Source organism: Mus caroli, unplaced genomic scaffold (assembly GCF_978045245.1).
Source record: "Mus caroli unplaced genomic scaffold, Mus_caroli_1 scaffold_19, whole genome shotgun sequence".
Lineage (NCBI taxonomy): Eukaryota > Metazoa > Chordata > Mammalia > Rodentia > Muridae > Mus > Mus caroli.
This window is the reverse complement of record NW_028227274.1, coordinates 44,225,179-44,243,398: the sequence shown is the minus strand read 5'-3', so window position 1 is coordinate 44,243,398 and position 18,220 is coordinate 44,225,179. Positions and strand designations below refer to the sequence as shown.

The 18,220-nt window shown below is 40.6% G+C and overlaps 2 protein-coding genes across 3 annotated transcripts in view; both read left to right on the top strand.

Moving 5' to 3' along the window:
• Nucleotides 1–11,337, top strand: part of Ccdc112 (coiled-coil domain containing 112) — a 31,129-nt gene extending 19,792 nt beyond the window's left edge. The window contains exons 4-10 of the mRNA XM_021150836.2: nt 1,517–1,606; nt 3,424–3,499; nt 3,881–4,271; nt 7,219–7,632; nt 9,288–9,383; nt 10,293–10,411; nt 10,811–11,337. Coding sequence (XP_021006495.1) covers nt 1,517–1,606; nt 3,424–3,499; nt 3,881–4,271; nt 7,219–7,632; nt 9,288–9,383; nt 10,293–10,411; nt 10,811–10,841 — 1,217 coding nt within the window. The 3' untranslated portion in view covers nt 10,842–11,337. The remainder of the gene's footprint in view (nt 1–1,516; nt 1,607–3,423; nt 3,500–3,880; nt 4,272–7,218; nt 7,633–9,287; nt 9,384–10,292; nt 10,412–10,810) is intronic.
• Nucleotides 11,338–13,334: 1,997 nt separating this feature from the next.
• Pggt1b (protein geranylgeranyltransferase type I subunit beta) overlaps nt 13,335–18,220 on the top strand; it is a 44,932-nt gene continuing 40,046 nt past the window's right edge. For both annotated transcript variants that reach the window (XM_021150574.3, XM_085833699.1), the window contains exon 1: nt 13,335–13,478. In XM_021150574.3, coding sequence (XP_021006233.1) covers nt 13,339–13,478 — 140 coding nt within the window. In that variant the 5' untranslated portion in view covers nt 13,335–13,338. The remainder of the gene's footprint in view (nt 13,479–18,220) is intronic.

Below are 18,220 nucleotides of genomic sequence, written 5' to 3'. Positions count from 1 at the left end.
ACCATGTTTGGAGGCTTAATCTGGACATTGCCCTGGCTCTAAACCTATTGATAATTTTAGAAAAGCAAGACCAAATGCCAGTATCTCTGTGTTCTAGTTGTTGCCTTGTATGTGCAAGAAGACTTGGGTTTGATTCCTGGCCCTGGAAAAAGTTGCCATTAAGGATTCTTGTGATGAAGCCTCTGAGTTGCAAAATAAACACCAGAAAAGAGGGCTACAAAGACTACTTGGCTATGACAAAATGATACTGTCACCCGCACAGCTATGAATGCGTGTGAGTGTTTATGCCATGAGCCAGCCTACTCATTAAGTAAACATCCCAGCAGGATTACTTTGTGGTGCTATCATCTGAAAATGTCCCAGGGCATTATTTTGTTCTTATACTTTTCATTATTGACCTACCATTTTATTTCTGGGTGGTTCTCTGGTTATTCTTGGTAAATTGTGGCATAGAGACCAGTAAGTGCCACACATACCCATGAAAGAGCATGTGTTTCGGTGAAATGAGAAGTTTGTCAGTCTCCATAGAGTTAATACCAGTCATGGGTTGCAGAGGAAGCCTGAGGACCCGAGGTAAGATCCTTAGTAGCCATGAACATCATGTGTGATGTGTGTCTCTGTAACTTCAGTGCGGTGGAATAGAGACAGGAGGATTCCCAGAACTCACTGCTGAGCCAAGCTGGCTGGATTGATGAGCTCTGGGTTCAGTGAGAGACCTTGCCTCAAGAAATAAGAAATAAATGATAGTGGAGGTTCCAACAAGATGGCTTGGCAGGCAGAGACACTTGCCTTATGACTGGAGTTTGATATCTGGGACCCACATGGTGGAAGGAGAGAACCAACTCCCAAAAGTTGTCCTTTGACAACTTTTATACAATATACATGTACTGTGACATGTAACGCATGTATAATGTAATACATTTTTGAAAAGAAGATATAGGTCTACCCTCTTATTGAAAAGTTAGTAAGTTAGAGAACTATAAAGTGATACATCTGACATTGCCCTCTGGTCTCCACACCTATGTCCACACAAATAAAATCACATACACTATAAATGTGCCTCTGCACACACACACATGCGCACGCATGCACACACACACACACACACCACATAGAATTAATGTTGGTTAGATAGTTTTAATATTTATAAAATAAGTTAAAGGCAAATTCTCTTTCCAGAAATAACAACATGTTAAAAAGAAAGATGCTTTTAAAGAGTACAATGTGTTAAACATCAGTTACCCATCATGTTTTTTAAAACAATAGTCAGCAGCCCATTCTCCACAGAAGGAAGACTGAAGGGCATCCTCTCCGTGTCTCAGGCTTTCAGTAAGGCAGAGCCAGTGCTCCGTTCAAATATTGGGTGTAAGCTGAGATGCTTTTTATGCTGATGTGTTCTGTGGTTCTGACAGAAATGGCTGCTCTTGACTGCCTTTCAACTAAGGGACAGTGTGTGGTTTACCTGCAGAAGGTCAATTGTAGCCACACTTGTCACAGTGTGGACTTTTCCTTACAGGAGCAAAAATCCAGCAACAGTTGGCCAAGATACATAACAACGTAAAGAAACTTCAGAACCAGCTGAAAGATGTGAAGCCCACACCTGACTGTAAGCAGAGCTCATAGAAGATTCTCTTTCATACATTGTTCTTTTCTGCTAGAGCGTTAAAAAATGTATGCTTTTCTCACCCTTTCCATTTGGAATTGGTGGAGCCAGCCCTCCTTTGTTAGGAACTAATCAGGGTAGAGTGGAGAAGTATAGTATCAGAGTTTATGTGACTTTTTCAGCGTTTGAACTACCATTCAATCCTAAAACAGTGTAAAGTAGGCAGAAGAGCCACTGTGAGGCGGAAACACCATGGCACAGGAAGGTTCAGCGTTAGCCAAGTGAGTAGAACACGACTGTTTTCCCAATTCCTAGTCCAGGCCTTATCCTGTCATTTGTTTTTTGAAAAAAAAAATCTTTCAAAAGTATTTCAAACACATAAGAAATGGTTTGACCCTCCTGGGACAAATGCTAGTCTGGAGGAAGAAGAAATAAAAAAATTACATCCTCACCTCCTGTTTCAAAATTCATTTGTAAAGGCTCAGAGCACTGTGCTCGAACCTGTAGAATAAACTGTGTCAAAGCCTCGCTCTGTCATCTATTAGTCAGAACATCTTAGGCTGAACTTTGTGTCTTCAGCTGTGCATGAGATCATAGCCCTTCCTGTAGCTTGTGGGGCAGGATGGAGGGGGGTTAGTGCTCTAGAATATGGATGCAGTGCTTGGAGCACAGCAAGCATTAAAACTGACAAACAGGAGAGGAGTGACAAGTATTCATTAAATGAAGTGAAGCCATAATATGTTAGAGGGAACATGTAACATCTTTCTCATAGAATTCTGTTGCATAGGAAAAAAAGAACAAAATCTAAAGAAAAAAAATAACTATAATTAATTACTTTAAGAACATGTAAACCAATAAAAACTGCTGAAAGACAAATGAGACAACTATAACTTCATATGCAATTTTGTAATTAAATATTCACAAGATTTATAAAATGCCTACAAATTAGAGCAACCAAGGTAACAATGAGAGGAAAATGGACAAAGTTTGTCAGGCACACACTGTATCAAAACCCAGGTGAGATACGTGCCCGAGCTTCTTACTAGTCACAGCACCGTTGGTCAGTTGATGACAGTCCTAACTTAGTTTGCACATGATGGAAAGCACCCAGAAGGAAGGCAGTGAGATGAGTCGGCAGAGCCTCTGCAGGACAGACAGACGGACAAGTCTGATGCACTGTAGAGGAGACATGCTTTCCTTAGTCGGCATTTCAAGGTTTAGTGGCTATTTTATAAAAATACTTACTTGGACATATTATAAACATATGTTCACAGATTTTTTACTGTACAGTTCTGCATATTTAAAGGTTCATCCTTGGGAAAATTAAATGAATCAGGAGGGTTCTAGACTCTGAAATGCCATCTGTAGCCTTAGAAAGCATGAGGCAGTTGTTACATGCTTACATGCTAGGTCAAGCATAACTTTTTGTTTCTTTTGAGGCTCACTGTGTAGATCCGGCTGCCCTCTGACACACAGACATTCAGCTGCTTCCACACGCCAAATGCTAGGTTTAAAGGTGTGCACCACTGTGCCTGACTGCCCACATTTTTTAACCAAGATATTTTCTTAAATAAAAATTAGAACTCAAACAATAGTATGTGTTATATGAACTAATTTTTTAAAAGTAATACTGATTATAGGATTTAATAATATGGGTGAGGAAAATACCTTTAATCAGAAATTATAACCACTAAAATGTACTTATAAGCAACTTTTCTTAATTGCTTAGGCTAAAAAATGTTTTTAAATAGGGAAAGTCCATATTTATTATTATTAATTATTAACTCAGCTATATTAAAATATGACTTTTTTTTTTACAGTTGTCGAGAAGCTCAGAGAAATGATGGAAGAAATTGAAAATGCAATCAACACTTTTAAAGAAGAACAGAGACTAATGTATGTTTTAAACTACCTTCATCTAAAATTTTTACTTTGATTTTCCAATAACTCACCCTTTCATTGTTGCCTATGAATGTACTGAGTCTTATACAAAAGGAACATTCACACTGCCTTCTGTCCTACTGTTTAAATGGCCTTTCATACTTAAAGTAAATTTTCATTTATTTTGGACATCAGAAGATCACTAATAAAAGTTTGCAAGATTGTTTATGATCGAGGAAACAAACTTCCTTTAAGGCTTATACATGAATGTTACTAATATTAGAAATGTCAACAAAGGTAGATGAAACAGTCAGGGATAATTAAATTTTCAGAAGAGCGAAAGGTTAATGTGGATGGGTCATCGTGTTATGCAAACTTCATTCTTGTTCATTTTAGATATGAAGAGCTTATTCAGGAAGAGAAAACAACCAATAATGAGCTGAGTGCTGTCTCCAGGAGGATCGAGTCCTGGGCCCTGGGTAATTCAGAAACAGAGAAAGCTTTCAGAGCCATCTCAAGCAAAGTTCCCGTAGACAGAGTGACACCGAGGACGCTTCCAGAACAAGTGGTAGATTTTGAAAAATTCCTCCAGCAAACGGGAGGGCGGCAGGGGGGCTGGGATGCCTTGGACCACCAGAACTTTGTGAAAGTGAGGAACAAACATAAGGGGAAGCCGAGCTTTATGAAGGAGGTTGTAGAACACCTTCCGGGAAGAACTCTGGATGAAGTTCAGCAACACGAGAAGTGGTACCAAAAATTCCTGACATTAGAAGAAAAAAAAAAAGAGGTAATAGTAATTACAACAGCTGTCTTAATTGTGTGTGTCAGTGTGCCAGGTGTGCAAAGACTAACTGTATCATTAGCTTTCCACGAACAGCATAAAGTAGCCCATGGTCTCTTACAGCAGATGAAACCAAGGAGTTGAAAAGCTAGGAAACTTGTACTCTGTAGTACAACTTCAGTTAGATTTCCCAAGACCAAACATTTCTACCACAAGAAACCATATAATGCAGTGTGAGATTCTGTCTCTCCACTCCCAGGACAAGGGCTGATTCAGAGCTGCGCAGACAGCAGGAAAAGGTTATCTCAGCAAATGCCACATTAGTTGCTATGGGGACTCTTAAAAGTTTCTTTACTACTTTTGAACTTCAGTATCATTGTGTAAATACTTAAATTTTAGCTACTATAAGAGGGTTAATATCCTAAAAGGTTCATTTTCAAATACATATTAGCCCAGCTTTGACGTAGGTCAGGGTTTTATTATCAGCATCTGGTGCAGACTAACTAGGTTGTGGTGGCTGTTCTGTTCACGGTGGAGTGGTTAGTGCTGTCAGAGCTGGGCTCCAGCACTAGGTGCTTGCAACACTCCCCTCACTGTCATCATCATCTAGGCCTCTAGACATTTGTCACTTTTGCCTGGGGAGCAAAATCACCTTGGCCATTAATTTAAAGAAATAAGCTACCTGTTGAAAAGTCTGAGCTGAGCCGGGCGTGGTGGCACACACCTTTAATCCCAGCACTTGGGAGGCAGAGGCAGGCGGATTTCTGAGTTCAAAGCCAGCCTGGTCTACAGAGTGACTTCCAGGACAGCCAGGGCTATACAGAGAAACCCTGTCTCGAAAAACCAAAAAAAGAAAGAAAGAAAGAAAGAAAGGTAGGTCTGAGCTGTTTGTGTAGTTCATGTGTGTGAATTTAAACTTGTTTAGTTTATCGAGAATACATGTCTTATAAACAAACAATCTCCTGTATAATCTGAAGTTTAGAGACAGCTGTGGGTTCTGTGATCTTGCTCTCATTGTTTGACCCTGTCTAAAATGAGGTGAAGATGTGAGGAGATTGACTTTGGGAGTTTTAAGCAAGTTTTATCATATAAATAAGTTTTAAAGACTCAAAATCATAAGCTACTAAAATATGTGTAGGCTTTTCTTCTACCACAGCTTGGAACATTAGACAGTCGGTGATCTGCAACACAACACTAGCACTGTCCTGGAACCTGTTAAAACTTTACAGACCTCAGCCCCCAACCCTACTGGAACTCTGGGCCCAACAAGAGTTTTTTTTACCAAGTTGTCTAGCTGTTTCCCCGGCTTTGTGGGATGCCGTATCACAAAAAGGAGTAGACCCAGTGCTCCTTATACTAGAAGCAAGCGCTCCACTTCCATGCTAGTCTTATGCTCTATTTCCTAATGTTTGATGGATTCGATGTGATGCTGAGGTAGAAGGCGGTGTGAACACAGAAGTAGTTTTCATGTTAGAGGTGAGGGAAGTTGGGTGAAATGCAAGTATTGGGTGCAAATATACAGAGTTTAAGATTTTAAGTAGAGAATTTACCATTTCTACCCCAGATTCCTTTAGCATAGACTGTGTTTTGCATAAATGATGACACTTAATCATTTTCAGACATGCTCTGAGTGCCCTTGAATACCCCCTCTTTTTATGTACATCTCTCCTCCCCATCCATTCCCTGACTGACAAAATATTCCTAGATCAAAGGCTACCACCTTCTTTTCAATCCAAAAATAAGTGGTCCACTGGGGCATTCACTAACGACTTGTCCACCATGCCCTATAATGTGCCTATGCTGTGTCTCACCTAGACCCGGCACTCAGTGCTGATCCATAGACTTGATGCCAGTCTGTAAACTTTGACCCCTCTATCATGAAATGAGGTAATAGTCAGTAGCCCAGTAAGCATACTATTCATTTCAGTTGACTTTTTTTCATAGATTTTTTTGGGGGGGTGTCTTAGTAAAAGAAATGCATTCTGCCACAAATCCATGATGTGTTTGAGGACTGCCATATCAAGAGGTCCTATCTAGATGGTATTGGGTATTGTTAATCATCTCTGAATCCTATAGCTTTGCTTTTTACATTATCTCACTGTGTAGGATTTATTGAATGCATGCATGCATGAATGAATGATATACTATAAGGAAAGATGCAGAAACAGTTTCCTGACGGAGGCAGGGACTGAGTGACACTTTAGATGACATACTGTATGGCACAAAGGTTGCTAGAATTCTAAATCATCTTTGGCGTGTTCATACTTAGAGATGAGATGGTTTTATTCTTTCTTCCCTGCAATTATGAAGCATCATGTACCAGGCACTAACTTGTCACAAGACCTCTGTGTACAAATCACTTCTTCCACTTGATGTGGGGTATATGGTTCCAGGGGTTTTAGTGTTCACAGCCATCATGGCAGAGAACTTGGCAGGAGACAGGCAGGCATGGTGCTGGAATAGAGAGCTTGCATCTTGGTCCGTAATCATGAGGCACATGTCCTCTCACAAGACTAATCCCTCCCAAACAGTTCCACCAACTAGGACTAAGCATTCAAAACTAAGAGTCTAGGGAGCCATTCTCATTCAATTCACAGAAGGTTCAGTCCCATTTTTAAATCTTCTTTTGATTGTCTGTCTAAAAATAGAATTTGAAAACAAGTGAGGTGATTAGAGGGAAATGCAGTCCCTGAGAATATTGGGGGAGACAAGAGGGCTCCCACATGCACAGGAAGGCCAGAGAATAACTCAGGACCCAGAGATTTACAGCGGACCATAAGTTTCTTAAACGTGAGTAGAAAAAATTGCACTGGTTTAAAACAAATCCTAAAACCCTAAACATCCAGCATCGACAAATGCCCGTCTTTAGAACTGAGGCTGTGCTTGGAATGCCTCTGGCTGATCTGATCATAAGCTTGTTTGGTTTTGTCTCCTTTCACTCTGATTATTTTAGTCTATTCAAAATTGGAAAACCAAAAAGCAGCAAAAGAAGGAGGAAATACTCAAGTTGAAAGAAAAGGTGGACACCATGCCTCTGCCTTCTCAAAGCAAACCAGAAGATAGTGCAAAGCAGAAAGAGGAACAGAGAAAGAAGCAGAAGCTGGCAGTGGAAGCTTGGAAAAAGCAGAAGAGTCTAGAGATGTCAGCGAAGCTTGCTTCCCAGCTCAGAGAGGAGGAAGAGAAGGAGAGAAAGCAGCAGAGAGAGCGGCAGCGGCAGTCCAAGCTGAAGCTGCTCCTGGAGAGCTACACACAGCAGAAGAGGGAGCAGGAAGAGTTCCTGAGGCTTGAGAAGGAGATAAAGGAAAAGACAGAAAAGGCAGAGAAGAGGAAGACTGCTGTGGAGGAGATTTCCAGGTTTCAAGAAAGAGTGAGTAAACACCCTTCCTAGGTAGCTATGAGTGAGTCCTGAAGGCCCTGCTTCCAGGCTCATGTAGACTGAGTTCATCCCATCATCTTCCACACCACACCTGCTGACATCGCTGTAGCACAGTGAGTGAGTATGCTTTACCCTCTAACTTCTAGTAAGTTATGATTTAGTGGGGAAAGGTGTTTGCATTTGCAAGTAAAATGACAGTGTCCTGGTCAGTTTTTTTGTTTTTTTTTTTTTTTTGTTTTTTTGAGGGGGCAGGGTCAGGTTAACACAAGCAAGGGTCTTTCTGGGAAGAGAGAACTTCAATTGAGAATGCCTCCATTAGATTGGCCTGTAGGCATATCTATAAGGCATCTTCCTTATTGCTGACTGATGTGGGAGGGCCTGGCCCACTGTGACCTGTGCCATCTTTGCACGGGTGCTCCTGGGTTATATAAGAAAGCAGGCTGAGCAAGCCATGAGGAACAAGCCACTAAGCAGATTCTTTCATGGGCTGTTTTAGTTCCTGCCTCCAGGTTCCTGCCGTAACTTCCCCAGTCAGCGATGCACTACAACTATAAGCTGAAATAAACCTTTTGTCTTCCAAGTTGCTTTGGCTTGTGGTGTTCATCACACCACTAGACACCTAATTAGGACAATCAGTGTGGTAACTAAGGTATAGTCAGAGTATTACAGGGGGTAGATAGTGCAGAGGGTGCTTCCCAGAGCTGTGAGTGTTAGAAAGAAGGGGGGCTTGAATTGAGTCTTGAAGGAGAAGGGAAGGAAACTTTTCTCTAACAGAAGGGAGGGCATGTCTAAGGGCTTAGAGGAATGTCAGCTGTGTTGTTCGTGGGAAACTAAACACTTTAGGGTACACTGCTGGGGATGTAGTTCAGTGGATGAACACTTGCCTAGTAGGTTGGAGGCTCTAGGTTCAGTTCCTAGTGCCCCTTCCCCCCTCCCCCCTGCACGTGGTTATACTTCCAGTGTCTTTGAAACATCAAGCAACAGATGGGAATCAGCAGTTGAGGAGGCTATGAACCAGGCTGAATGTGTTCTCTAGGCAAGACAGGGAAGGTCATGCCAAGGTGCACAAAGTCTAAACAAAATAGCTCTCCGTGAGTCAAAATGTTATGGATTGTTAAGGGCATCAAAATGCACAGCAAAGATTCATAAAGGGATGCACAAAGGAAAACAGATAAAAAGACACGAGTTGTGTGAAAGTCATTTCTTTTAGTTTATAGAATCTCACTGAGCGGCCAGAGAACCCACGCTTACTCATTCTCCTCCCACACAGTAAGCAGGCGTCGGAATACAATTTTTAAAAAGATGAAAAAAAAGAAAACAAAACTGAAAATATGAACTGACACAGAGATTCCAGACTAAATGAAGCTTTATTGATAGGTAAAAAATGGGTTTAGTTTACTCATTAAGAGGTTTAGAGTGAACTTTTGAGTAAAATAAGTGACATTTTAAAAGACGTTAATGCAGGAAGGCCAGCAGGGGCCACAGTCAGTCAGGAAAGTGCAGCTCTTAGCCTTCCTGTGAGAAACCCACCACCTTTGAAGGAGTGGGCAGCTGACTTGACTTAAGTTGCAAACACTTAGGGAAGCAAATTTATGTTAATTGTGTTTTTTAATATAATCTTTTTTTTGTTGTTGGTACTTTCTTAGGATTTACATAAACTCGAATTGAAAATTCTAGATAGACAGGCAAAAGAAGAAGAGAAGGCAGAAAAACAAAGGCGACTGACAAAATTAAAAGAAAAGGTATTCTATTCTGTACACAGCTCTTGCTATGTAGCCCAGGCTGTCCTTGAATGCATAGGTGTATGCCATTATGTCCTGCTTTACTTTTAAAACTTAGTTTCTCAAACAAGATAGAGTCATAAATTTTTCACATTAATGAGTTTTTCATTTCCTCATGTACATAACATGCATATATGTATATTTCAATGAGATTGAGCATAGTCATTTCTTCATATATTTATCATTTCTTTAGGGCAAAATCAGTACACATCCTTTCTTTTTGAAATGTCCAGCAGAGAATATCTGTAGTCAGGCCAGGAGCAGAGCACACCAGAATGTCTTCCCTTTCCCTGGCTCCCTCCCTCCTGATTCCTTAACTTTAAGGAGACTGGCAGAACCACCCTGTTTATATTTCATTGTTCCCTCTGCCTTATATTTCACACTTAATACTACAGAGCAGAACTTAATACATTTTTGGCAGTTACTTGGGTTCCGCCACATCATTTTAGAAGCACTCTTTCCCGAACCTTCTCGCTCCTCACACATTATTCTTTCTGATCCTCCATTCAGCATCTGTGCCGCTGTGGGCATTGCTTAGTCCCACTGGTAACGGCTCAGAACCAATGTGGGTGCCCTCATGGGTCAGGTAGATGTCTTTATTGGTGTTATTTATCCTACCTTTATTGTCCAATTACAGTGCTCTTATATAAGCTGTAGTCTGTTTCTTGTAATTAAAATAGAAAAGAAATAACACAGCTCGGAAAGGATAACTTAGTAGTTTATTAATTAGCAGCATAACCACAGTGGTAGCTTGTTCATGTTTGGCTAATACCACGTATAGTTTTAAAACTCCTTTGTATTATTGACGACTTTGCTCAGTACATATTTAGTTCATAGAATTAACTGATACTCTTTTACTTCTGATCACAGGTTGAAAATAATGTCAGTAGAGATCCTTCTAGGCTTTACAAACCTACCAAAGGTTGGGAAGAACGAACCAAAAAGATAGGTCCATCAGGCTCTGGGCCACTTCTCCATATCCCACACAGGTGAGAAGGTAGTAGAAGGTGTTCACTATAGAAATTTATAATGTGTTTGATTTTATGCAGTTCTATGCATGGTTGTATTTTATGCAGTTTCTGAATATATATTTTTATCAATAGATTGAAAAGAAATCTCTATTTTTAATGTTTTATTATATTTGTATTGTGTGTTTTGTGTGCATGGGTATGTGAGAGCTATGGCTGCTATGGTGTGCATGTGACTGTCAGAGGATAATTGCTTCTTCCACAATGCAGTCTCAGTAACCCAGCAGGGTTGTCAGTGGCTTTACCCACTTTCCCCCGAGAGCCATCTCATCAGTGCTATATGTACTTTAGGTTGCCATTTAATCTGTTGTTTTTTATCTTCCTACATATTTATAATTGATTTTCTCTTTTTCTCCTTAGGGCCATTCCTACCTGGCGACAAGGAATCTAGAGGAACTATGAGATATTACAGTTGCTTGATAAGAATGTTAGTATATTGCTATTTCAGGAGAAGACGATTAACTATGCTATTTAAATATCACTAACTTAGTCAGGTTGGTTATTGTGCTGTGTATGCATTGAGAGGTTTAAGTGTCTTATAGCATTGTCAGTATTTTGTTCCTACGAAGATGGTATATATTAGCCTGTTCTTGATATGAAAGCTATTTAAATAGGTTTGTATTACAAATTTAAATACTCAAAATATTTCCAAGATGTTTTTATTATGGCTTAATGATGTAATTTGGGAGAATCAGTCTTTTTTAAGCCAAAATTTTGTTACTTTTATAACTTGCAAGTAACTAAGCTTGAGTAACAAAAACATAAGGTTTTTTGTCTTGTTTTTTTAAAGAGTTGTTCATTCTAAGTTTAACAAAATGGTAGTTTGTCAATTGTTTCATTTTTTGTGTAATGGCTATTTGTATTTGATTAAAGCATGCTTTGTTTTATATGAAGACTATTTTAAATAACCTCCCTTCCTACATGTTCCTATCTCATATATTATAATGGCATCCTCGGGATTTCCTGCAACTATGTCAGATTTCCTTTCAACCTTTTTTGACTGCACAGATTTATAAAATCTTTGTGTCTTTGTACCTTATTGGCTGGCACCATTTTCTTATGCTTGCCCCAAAGTAGGGACATCTTTCTTTTGAAGTAGGCTAGTATTAAACAGTTTACTGATGTCATGATACTGCATAGTAGTAAACTTCATGTGTGAAAGCAGAACTCAAGCCAGCTTTTCACAGAAAGCACCTTATGTCATCCTAACTCTAATAGATTTCAGTTCACAAGGACAGTGCTGTATACACAAAATACAGGACATTTACTTATCACAAATTTGATCTTTAGATGTCTTTAATTATAAATGGAGACATATAGTCTGAATGGTTGCTGTTTTGTAAGAAATTGATTTTCTACAAACCAAAATTTAGTTGGTTTTTGAAGAATCTAGTTTCGGCCTAATCTTTCATGGAATCCTTTCTCACGAGTGCCTTGTGAACTTAAAGGGGATAGTATATGACCAAGGCAACTTAAATTCTATTTTTGTATGAATAAAGTTTTATCAAAACAGCCTTGCCTGTTGGTTGTACGTTGTCGATAGCTAACTATGCACTATAGTGAAATTGCAGCTGAAGGCCTGAATACTTGTGACAAGCTATCTGATCCATGAAGCCTGACATTTTATAGTCTGGCCCTCTGGGGAAAAAAGTCAGTCCATAATTGAATGTCTATGTATTTGTAAACTTAATTCAAATTCACTATTTTGTTACACTTATTAAGAAGAAATCTATATCAGTATTTCTAAACTGTCAACAATAAGGAAATAATGTATAAGTAGAAGTAGTTCTTAAATTGTCTAATTCCCTTTACAATCATTATTTTTAAATTTTAAGCAAAAATTAATCATTATTAAGCAAACACTTTTACATATACTTCCTACTTATATTTCTTCGAATCTTTTGTTTGATTTTCATAAATTCTGCTTAGATAGCTTTATCTTCTGCTCCTATTGCCTGAGCTTTCTTAATATAAGCCAGTGCCTGATCATATTCTTTTAATCATAATTATTTTTGAGTTCTAACATATAATGCTTTGATCTTTGATGGGTCCATTTCAAGGGTCTTCTCAGTCAACTGAATTTGCTCCCTTTAATTGCCATTGTCACTTTAAGAGCATCACACTCAGTACACATAGGTCAAACTATAAAATAAGGACCATCTGTGCATGCATTTTGAAATAACTTCAGATATTCTAAAGATATTTAGGGAAATGTCTGAGTCTTCAAAACGTTGGTAAATTTCTAGTAAAACGTTTGTCTCCAGTTTCTAACTCTATGTTTAGCTTCCCTACTCATTCAGCTTAAAAGTGTCCCTCCAAAAATGTGTCTTTGCAGAAATAAAACTTTGAGATCTCACACTCTTACTTTGTCTAGAGCCAGGATTTAAAATGTTTTGGTTAGCACAAGAAGAAATAGGTTTCACTCTGAAATTTTAACAAACACAAAACATCTTATTTATGTGTCAGACCTGGTGGCACATGTCTTTAATCCCAGCACTGAGGATGAAGATGCAGGCAGATCTCTGAATTCGAGTGCAGCCTGCTCTACAGAGAGAGTTCCTGGACAGTCAGGGCTACGTACACACAAAGAAACTGTTTTGTTTGAAAAACAAAAACCAAAAGTTTTTTGGTGTTTATGAACTGGTTTCACGAGTCGCGAGAATGGAAAACTTTGGCAGTGAGTAGAAAAGACTGTCCAACCTAGGGAGAGGAGGGACGAAACGCTCCACTGAGGGTTTCGGTGGTCGACAGGATGAGCCTCCCACTGTTGTCTTGGCTGGAGCAGGCTCTTGAGCTCAACCTGGCGCCTGGGAGTAGCCTGCTAGAGTTGACTTCACGCCGCGCGCCAACTGCTTCCGGATCGCGGTGGGTGTCACTTCCGGAGCAGCATGGCCGCCACCGAGGACGACAGGCTGGCGGGGAGCGGAGAAGGAGAACGGCTGGATTTCCTGCGGGACCGGCACGTGCGGTTCTTCCAGCGCTGCCTCCAGGTCTTGCCGGAGCGGTATTCCTCGCTGGAGACCAGCAGGTAACTGGACGCTGCGGCGGCGGGGCTGCCGATGGCGGCCTTCCGGCTTCGCGCCGCGGACCGGCTGGACTGCCGGGACCTGCCGGGTTGCGCTGCCGCCGGACCGGGCCGGGCCTTCACCGCGATCTCTGCCTTGTCCGAGGCCCCCGGCTCCCCGCTACTCTAACTGCCTCCGTCCCGGCCTCCCCTTGTATCTCCGCTGGCTGCCGACACTCACTCCTAGCGCCCTGGGAGGTGTGTGGAGCGCCCAGCTCAGGACTTTGGGAATCTCCCCGGTCCGCCTCCTTTCACTTGCCAACCATTTTCTGTAAGCTTCCTTTTCCTACTCCCATAACATCCTGTGGGTCACTTTTGTTTCCTTAACGTTTACAGAAGAAAAATGCAAAGTATTTGTCCCTCTTCGCTCCTGTCCTGCCCTCCCCTGTTAATTAACTCTTATTAAAAGGCAGGGAAACCCCTGAGATCTGATTAGAAGTTTACTTAGGAGGAATTGTAAATCTCACGGTAGGATAAAAAAAGGTTCGGTGTTGCCTGAAGCACCCTAAGGCTGGAATTGACAAATGTCTGACATCTGGCAAAGGATAACGGACTGTTATAGAAGTAGAACTGAGAAAACAAAAGGAAGAAATGGTTGTTGTGCACTGCTGTGTTTTGGAGCCTGGTATCAGACATACCTAGGATTGGATGATAAGAAACATTGGTTTTATTTCATTTTAGACAAGATCTCATAATAGCCTGGAACTCACTGTGTAGACCAGGCTGATGTGTGAACCACCTGCCTCTCTCTGCCTCCCAAGTGCTGGGATTAAAGACAGGCGCCGCCACGCCCAGTAACTCCTTGGTTTTGTGCCGGTGTCCCCTACATTTTCTGAACTAGGCACTTATGTATTTTGAACGTTTCATGACTGGTTCAGTTTGGAGATTTTTATAGATGACTTGTACAAACATGATCAAGGAGTACTTAACTGTGGTAGGTGCGGAAATAGAACAAGGCAGGCTAGCACTCTTGAGTAGAGTTCTTTGCTATTAATTCGTTTCTGAAGTAAATAGCAATAACATGTACTGTAATCCAGATTTCTTTAGAGAGGCCTTTCCTGACAGCCATCCAACTACCTATAGTTATTGGCTTGTTTAATAACTTTCTGTCTTTTCTACAACTCTGGGGCTGCCATATTTGAGTAGTCAGTAGCCATATTTGGCTGTCTGACTTAATTAGGTCCGATTTACAATTCACGCCTTTAATCCCAGCACTTGGGAGGCAGAGGCAGGTGGATTTCTGAGTTCGAGGCCAGCCTGGTCTACAAAGTGAGTTCCAAGACAGCCAAGGCTACACAGAGAAACCGTGTCTTGAAAAACAAAAAACAAAACAAAACAAAACAAAAATCAGTTCTTCTTTTACAGTGGCCAACACACTGCAAGTTCTCCACAACATTTTAGCCACCGCTGCTGTCTCCCACTGTTTGCCACATCGGTCACTGTGTTTTACAGGATAGCGCTGCACTAGAATCTTTGGTGGCAGCGGCCGGATACAAGGCATAAGCAAATACTTGTCAAACAATGTGAGCTGAGCCCTAGAGGATGCACAGAATTTTTTTTTAAACATTAAAAACTTTGTATTCCATGTGTCTGAGTATTTTGCCTGCATTGTACCAGATGCCCAAGGATACCAGAAGAGGGTCTGGAACTGGTTGTAAACCACTATGTGGGTGCTGGGACTTGAAACCCAATCCTTTAGAAGAGCAGCCAGTGATGAGACATCTCAGCAGCAAGATGAACAGACGCTGTAAAAGAAACAGTTACCAAGCCAGCTCAGTCAGTCAACAGGTTCTCCAGGGCAGTAGCGAGGATTAAAAAGAAAAAGACAGTTAGACATCACTGTAGCCTGACCCCAGCCAGCTCTGAGGCTGAGGTGGGTTTATTTTCTCCCAGGCTGCTTTTATACCATTTTAATTACATGCATATGATAAGGTCAGTTCTGGGTTGAGGAACAGCAAGACAATAAACACAAATAGTGAAGGAACGAACAAGACAATAAACAAAGCCTCCCCCCCCCCATCACTGTTTCTAAGGTCTTATCAGGATGACCAAGATATCTGAGCCTACTTCCCTGTCCCAGCCCAAAGTTATATTCCTGCCTGAAGCCTACTTCCTTGTCCAAGTGGCCCCAAAAGCTCTCCACAGATACAGATTGGCCAGCATGAGTTGCTGTACTTCATGTATTACATGCCTAGACTTCAAGTTACTATTTCCAGAGACAGGAATGTGGCTCAGTGATAGAGCAATTTCCTAGCATGCTGCAGGCCATGAATTAATTCCACCATTAAAAAAAAAAAGTAAGAAATTTGCACCATTAATACAGTGAAAAGATATTTAACCTAGCTATCAGTAAAGATTTATAATTGCATTTTCAAAATCCCATTGTATATATTTGTAAAATTAGAGTGGTGCATGTCAGCACCACTACAATTTCTGCTCATAACTAACAATAAAATTGTCTGAACTTACAATTCATTAAATAACTACAGAGTAACCGTAGCAGTCTGCACCAACCATTATATTAGTGTGTGTGTAACATCTCAATGTATTGCTGATAGCTGCTGTCTTCACCCCTATTGTGTAGAATTTTTAAAGACTTATTATTATTAATGTGTATATATGTGTGTGTATATGCATGTCTATGTAAATCTAGATATATGCATGTGCATATGTCTGTGGAGGCCAGAAATAGGTATTAGAGCCCCCAGAGCAGGAATTACATGTGGTTGGTTGAGTGCTGCCTAGTGTGGGTGCTGAGAACTGAGCTAAGGTCCTATGTGAGAGTAGCATAAGGTCCACACCTTCCTAGAGAACTTTTTGGGGTTTTTTTGTTTGTTTGTTTGTTTTGTTGTTGTTTTTTGTTGTTGTTATTTTTTGTTTTGTTTTTCAAGACAGGGTTTCTCTGTGTAGCCTTGGCTGCCCTGGAACTCACTTTGTAGACCAGGCTGGCCTTGAACTCAGAAATCCGCCTGCCTCTGCCTCGCAAGTGCTGGGATTAAAGGCGTGTGCCACCACAGCCAGCTTCTATAGAACTTTTTAAAATACAAATACTTTTCAGTTTTCATTAATAATGTCATTTAAAAGATCTGTCCTAACAATGTATTGGATTTTCAGTTTTTCTTTTTCTTTGTTCTTGATTCAATTTGTATTTCACTTTGGTTTTGAGTTTGCTTTCTGTGGTTCATAATTGATTTTAAGTTGCTTGTGTTCTTACTGCCAGATAGGAAGCAGCTGAGTTTACTTATTCACAGAAGCAGGGTCTCACTGTGTAGTCTGGTGGCCTGTGGCCCTCAGGCTCCGGACTTCTTTCTCTCGAGTCCTGGGATTACTGGGGTGTCAGCCACACTGGCCAGAACACCTAACTCTTGGGCTAACGTTGGTTTGTATGTGTATTTAGACACCCAGTGATATTTTCTAATTCCCTGCTTCTGTAAAAGCACACAGCATTTCTGTTTCTGCTGTGCTAATTTGGGTTTGTGAACCAAAGTTCCTAGAAAGAACTCCACCTTCCACTGAAACTTCTGCAAGGCTGGCTAACTGATTAGAACGTCTTTGGTTAGAGCTTAGAGCCAAATTGCAGTTTATCTTGGGCTATTCCTTGCCCACCTCCCTGTCTGACCTAACATTCCTTGAATTCCTTGTTCCTAATAGATAAAACACGTTTGAAGTGTATTAACAAACTCCCACCAGCAGAAAGGCTAGGAGTGTCAGGAAATAAGGAAGGAGCCTGTGGCAGAGACTTCCCTCCTTTACCTTATTATTATTTTTTATTTAGTGATTTTTTTATTATTTTTTTATTAGATATTTCTTCATTTACATTTCCAATGCTATCCCAAAAGTCCCCCATACCCCCCCCCCCCAACTCTCCTACCCACCTACTCCCACTTCTTGGCCCTGGCTTTCCCCTGTACTGAGGCATATAAAGTTTGCAAGACCTATGGGCCTCTCGTCCCAATGATGGCCGACTAGGCCATCTTCTGCTACAAATGCAGCTAGAGATACGAGCTCTGGGGGGTACTGGTTAGTTCATATTGTTGTTCCACCTATACCTTAATCTTTTAACATCCACCTAATTGGGCGGTGGTGGCGCATGCCTTTGATCCCAGCACTTGGGAGGCAAGAGGCCAGCCTGGTCTACAGAGTGAGTTCCAGGACAGCCAGGACTACACAGAGAAACCCTGTCTCCAAAAACCAAAAAAACAAAAACAAAAACAAAAACAAAACAAAACAAAACATCTACCTAATATTTCTACCATATATTTGAAAACTGATTTTATTTATGACTTTCTTTGTTCTGTTACTATAAAAACTTCATTAAACTCTAACTACATTGGATTACAGAATGTAGGATAACTTAAACCTATGTTCCTGGGCCATGATCACTTGTATTTGGCTCCAGAATAAATATCTTTTATCCCCTTTAAGGTGACAGTTGCAGTTTTTGTGTTCACAGAATAAATGATTTTTCATCTTTAAATGGTACTGACCCCGTGAAAAGAAGTATATTGTTTACTGTTTCACCAAAAAAAAAAAAAAAAATCCATATTTTAATTAACAGAAATGAAATTTTCAAAGACCATGTTTTTATCAGTGTTGAAATTTGGTTATGGGATTTGGAATTTCCTTGGGACAGATGTGTAGTGTGTTGTGAGGGTGGAGCAGTGATAATCTGACAGTGGTTTGGAAACACAGCTCTATGTGAGCTG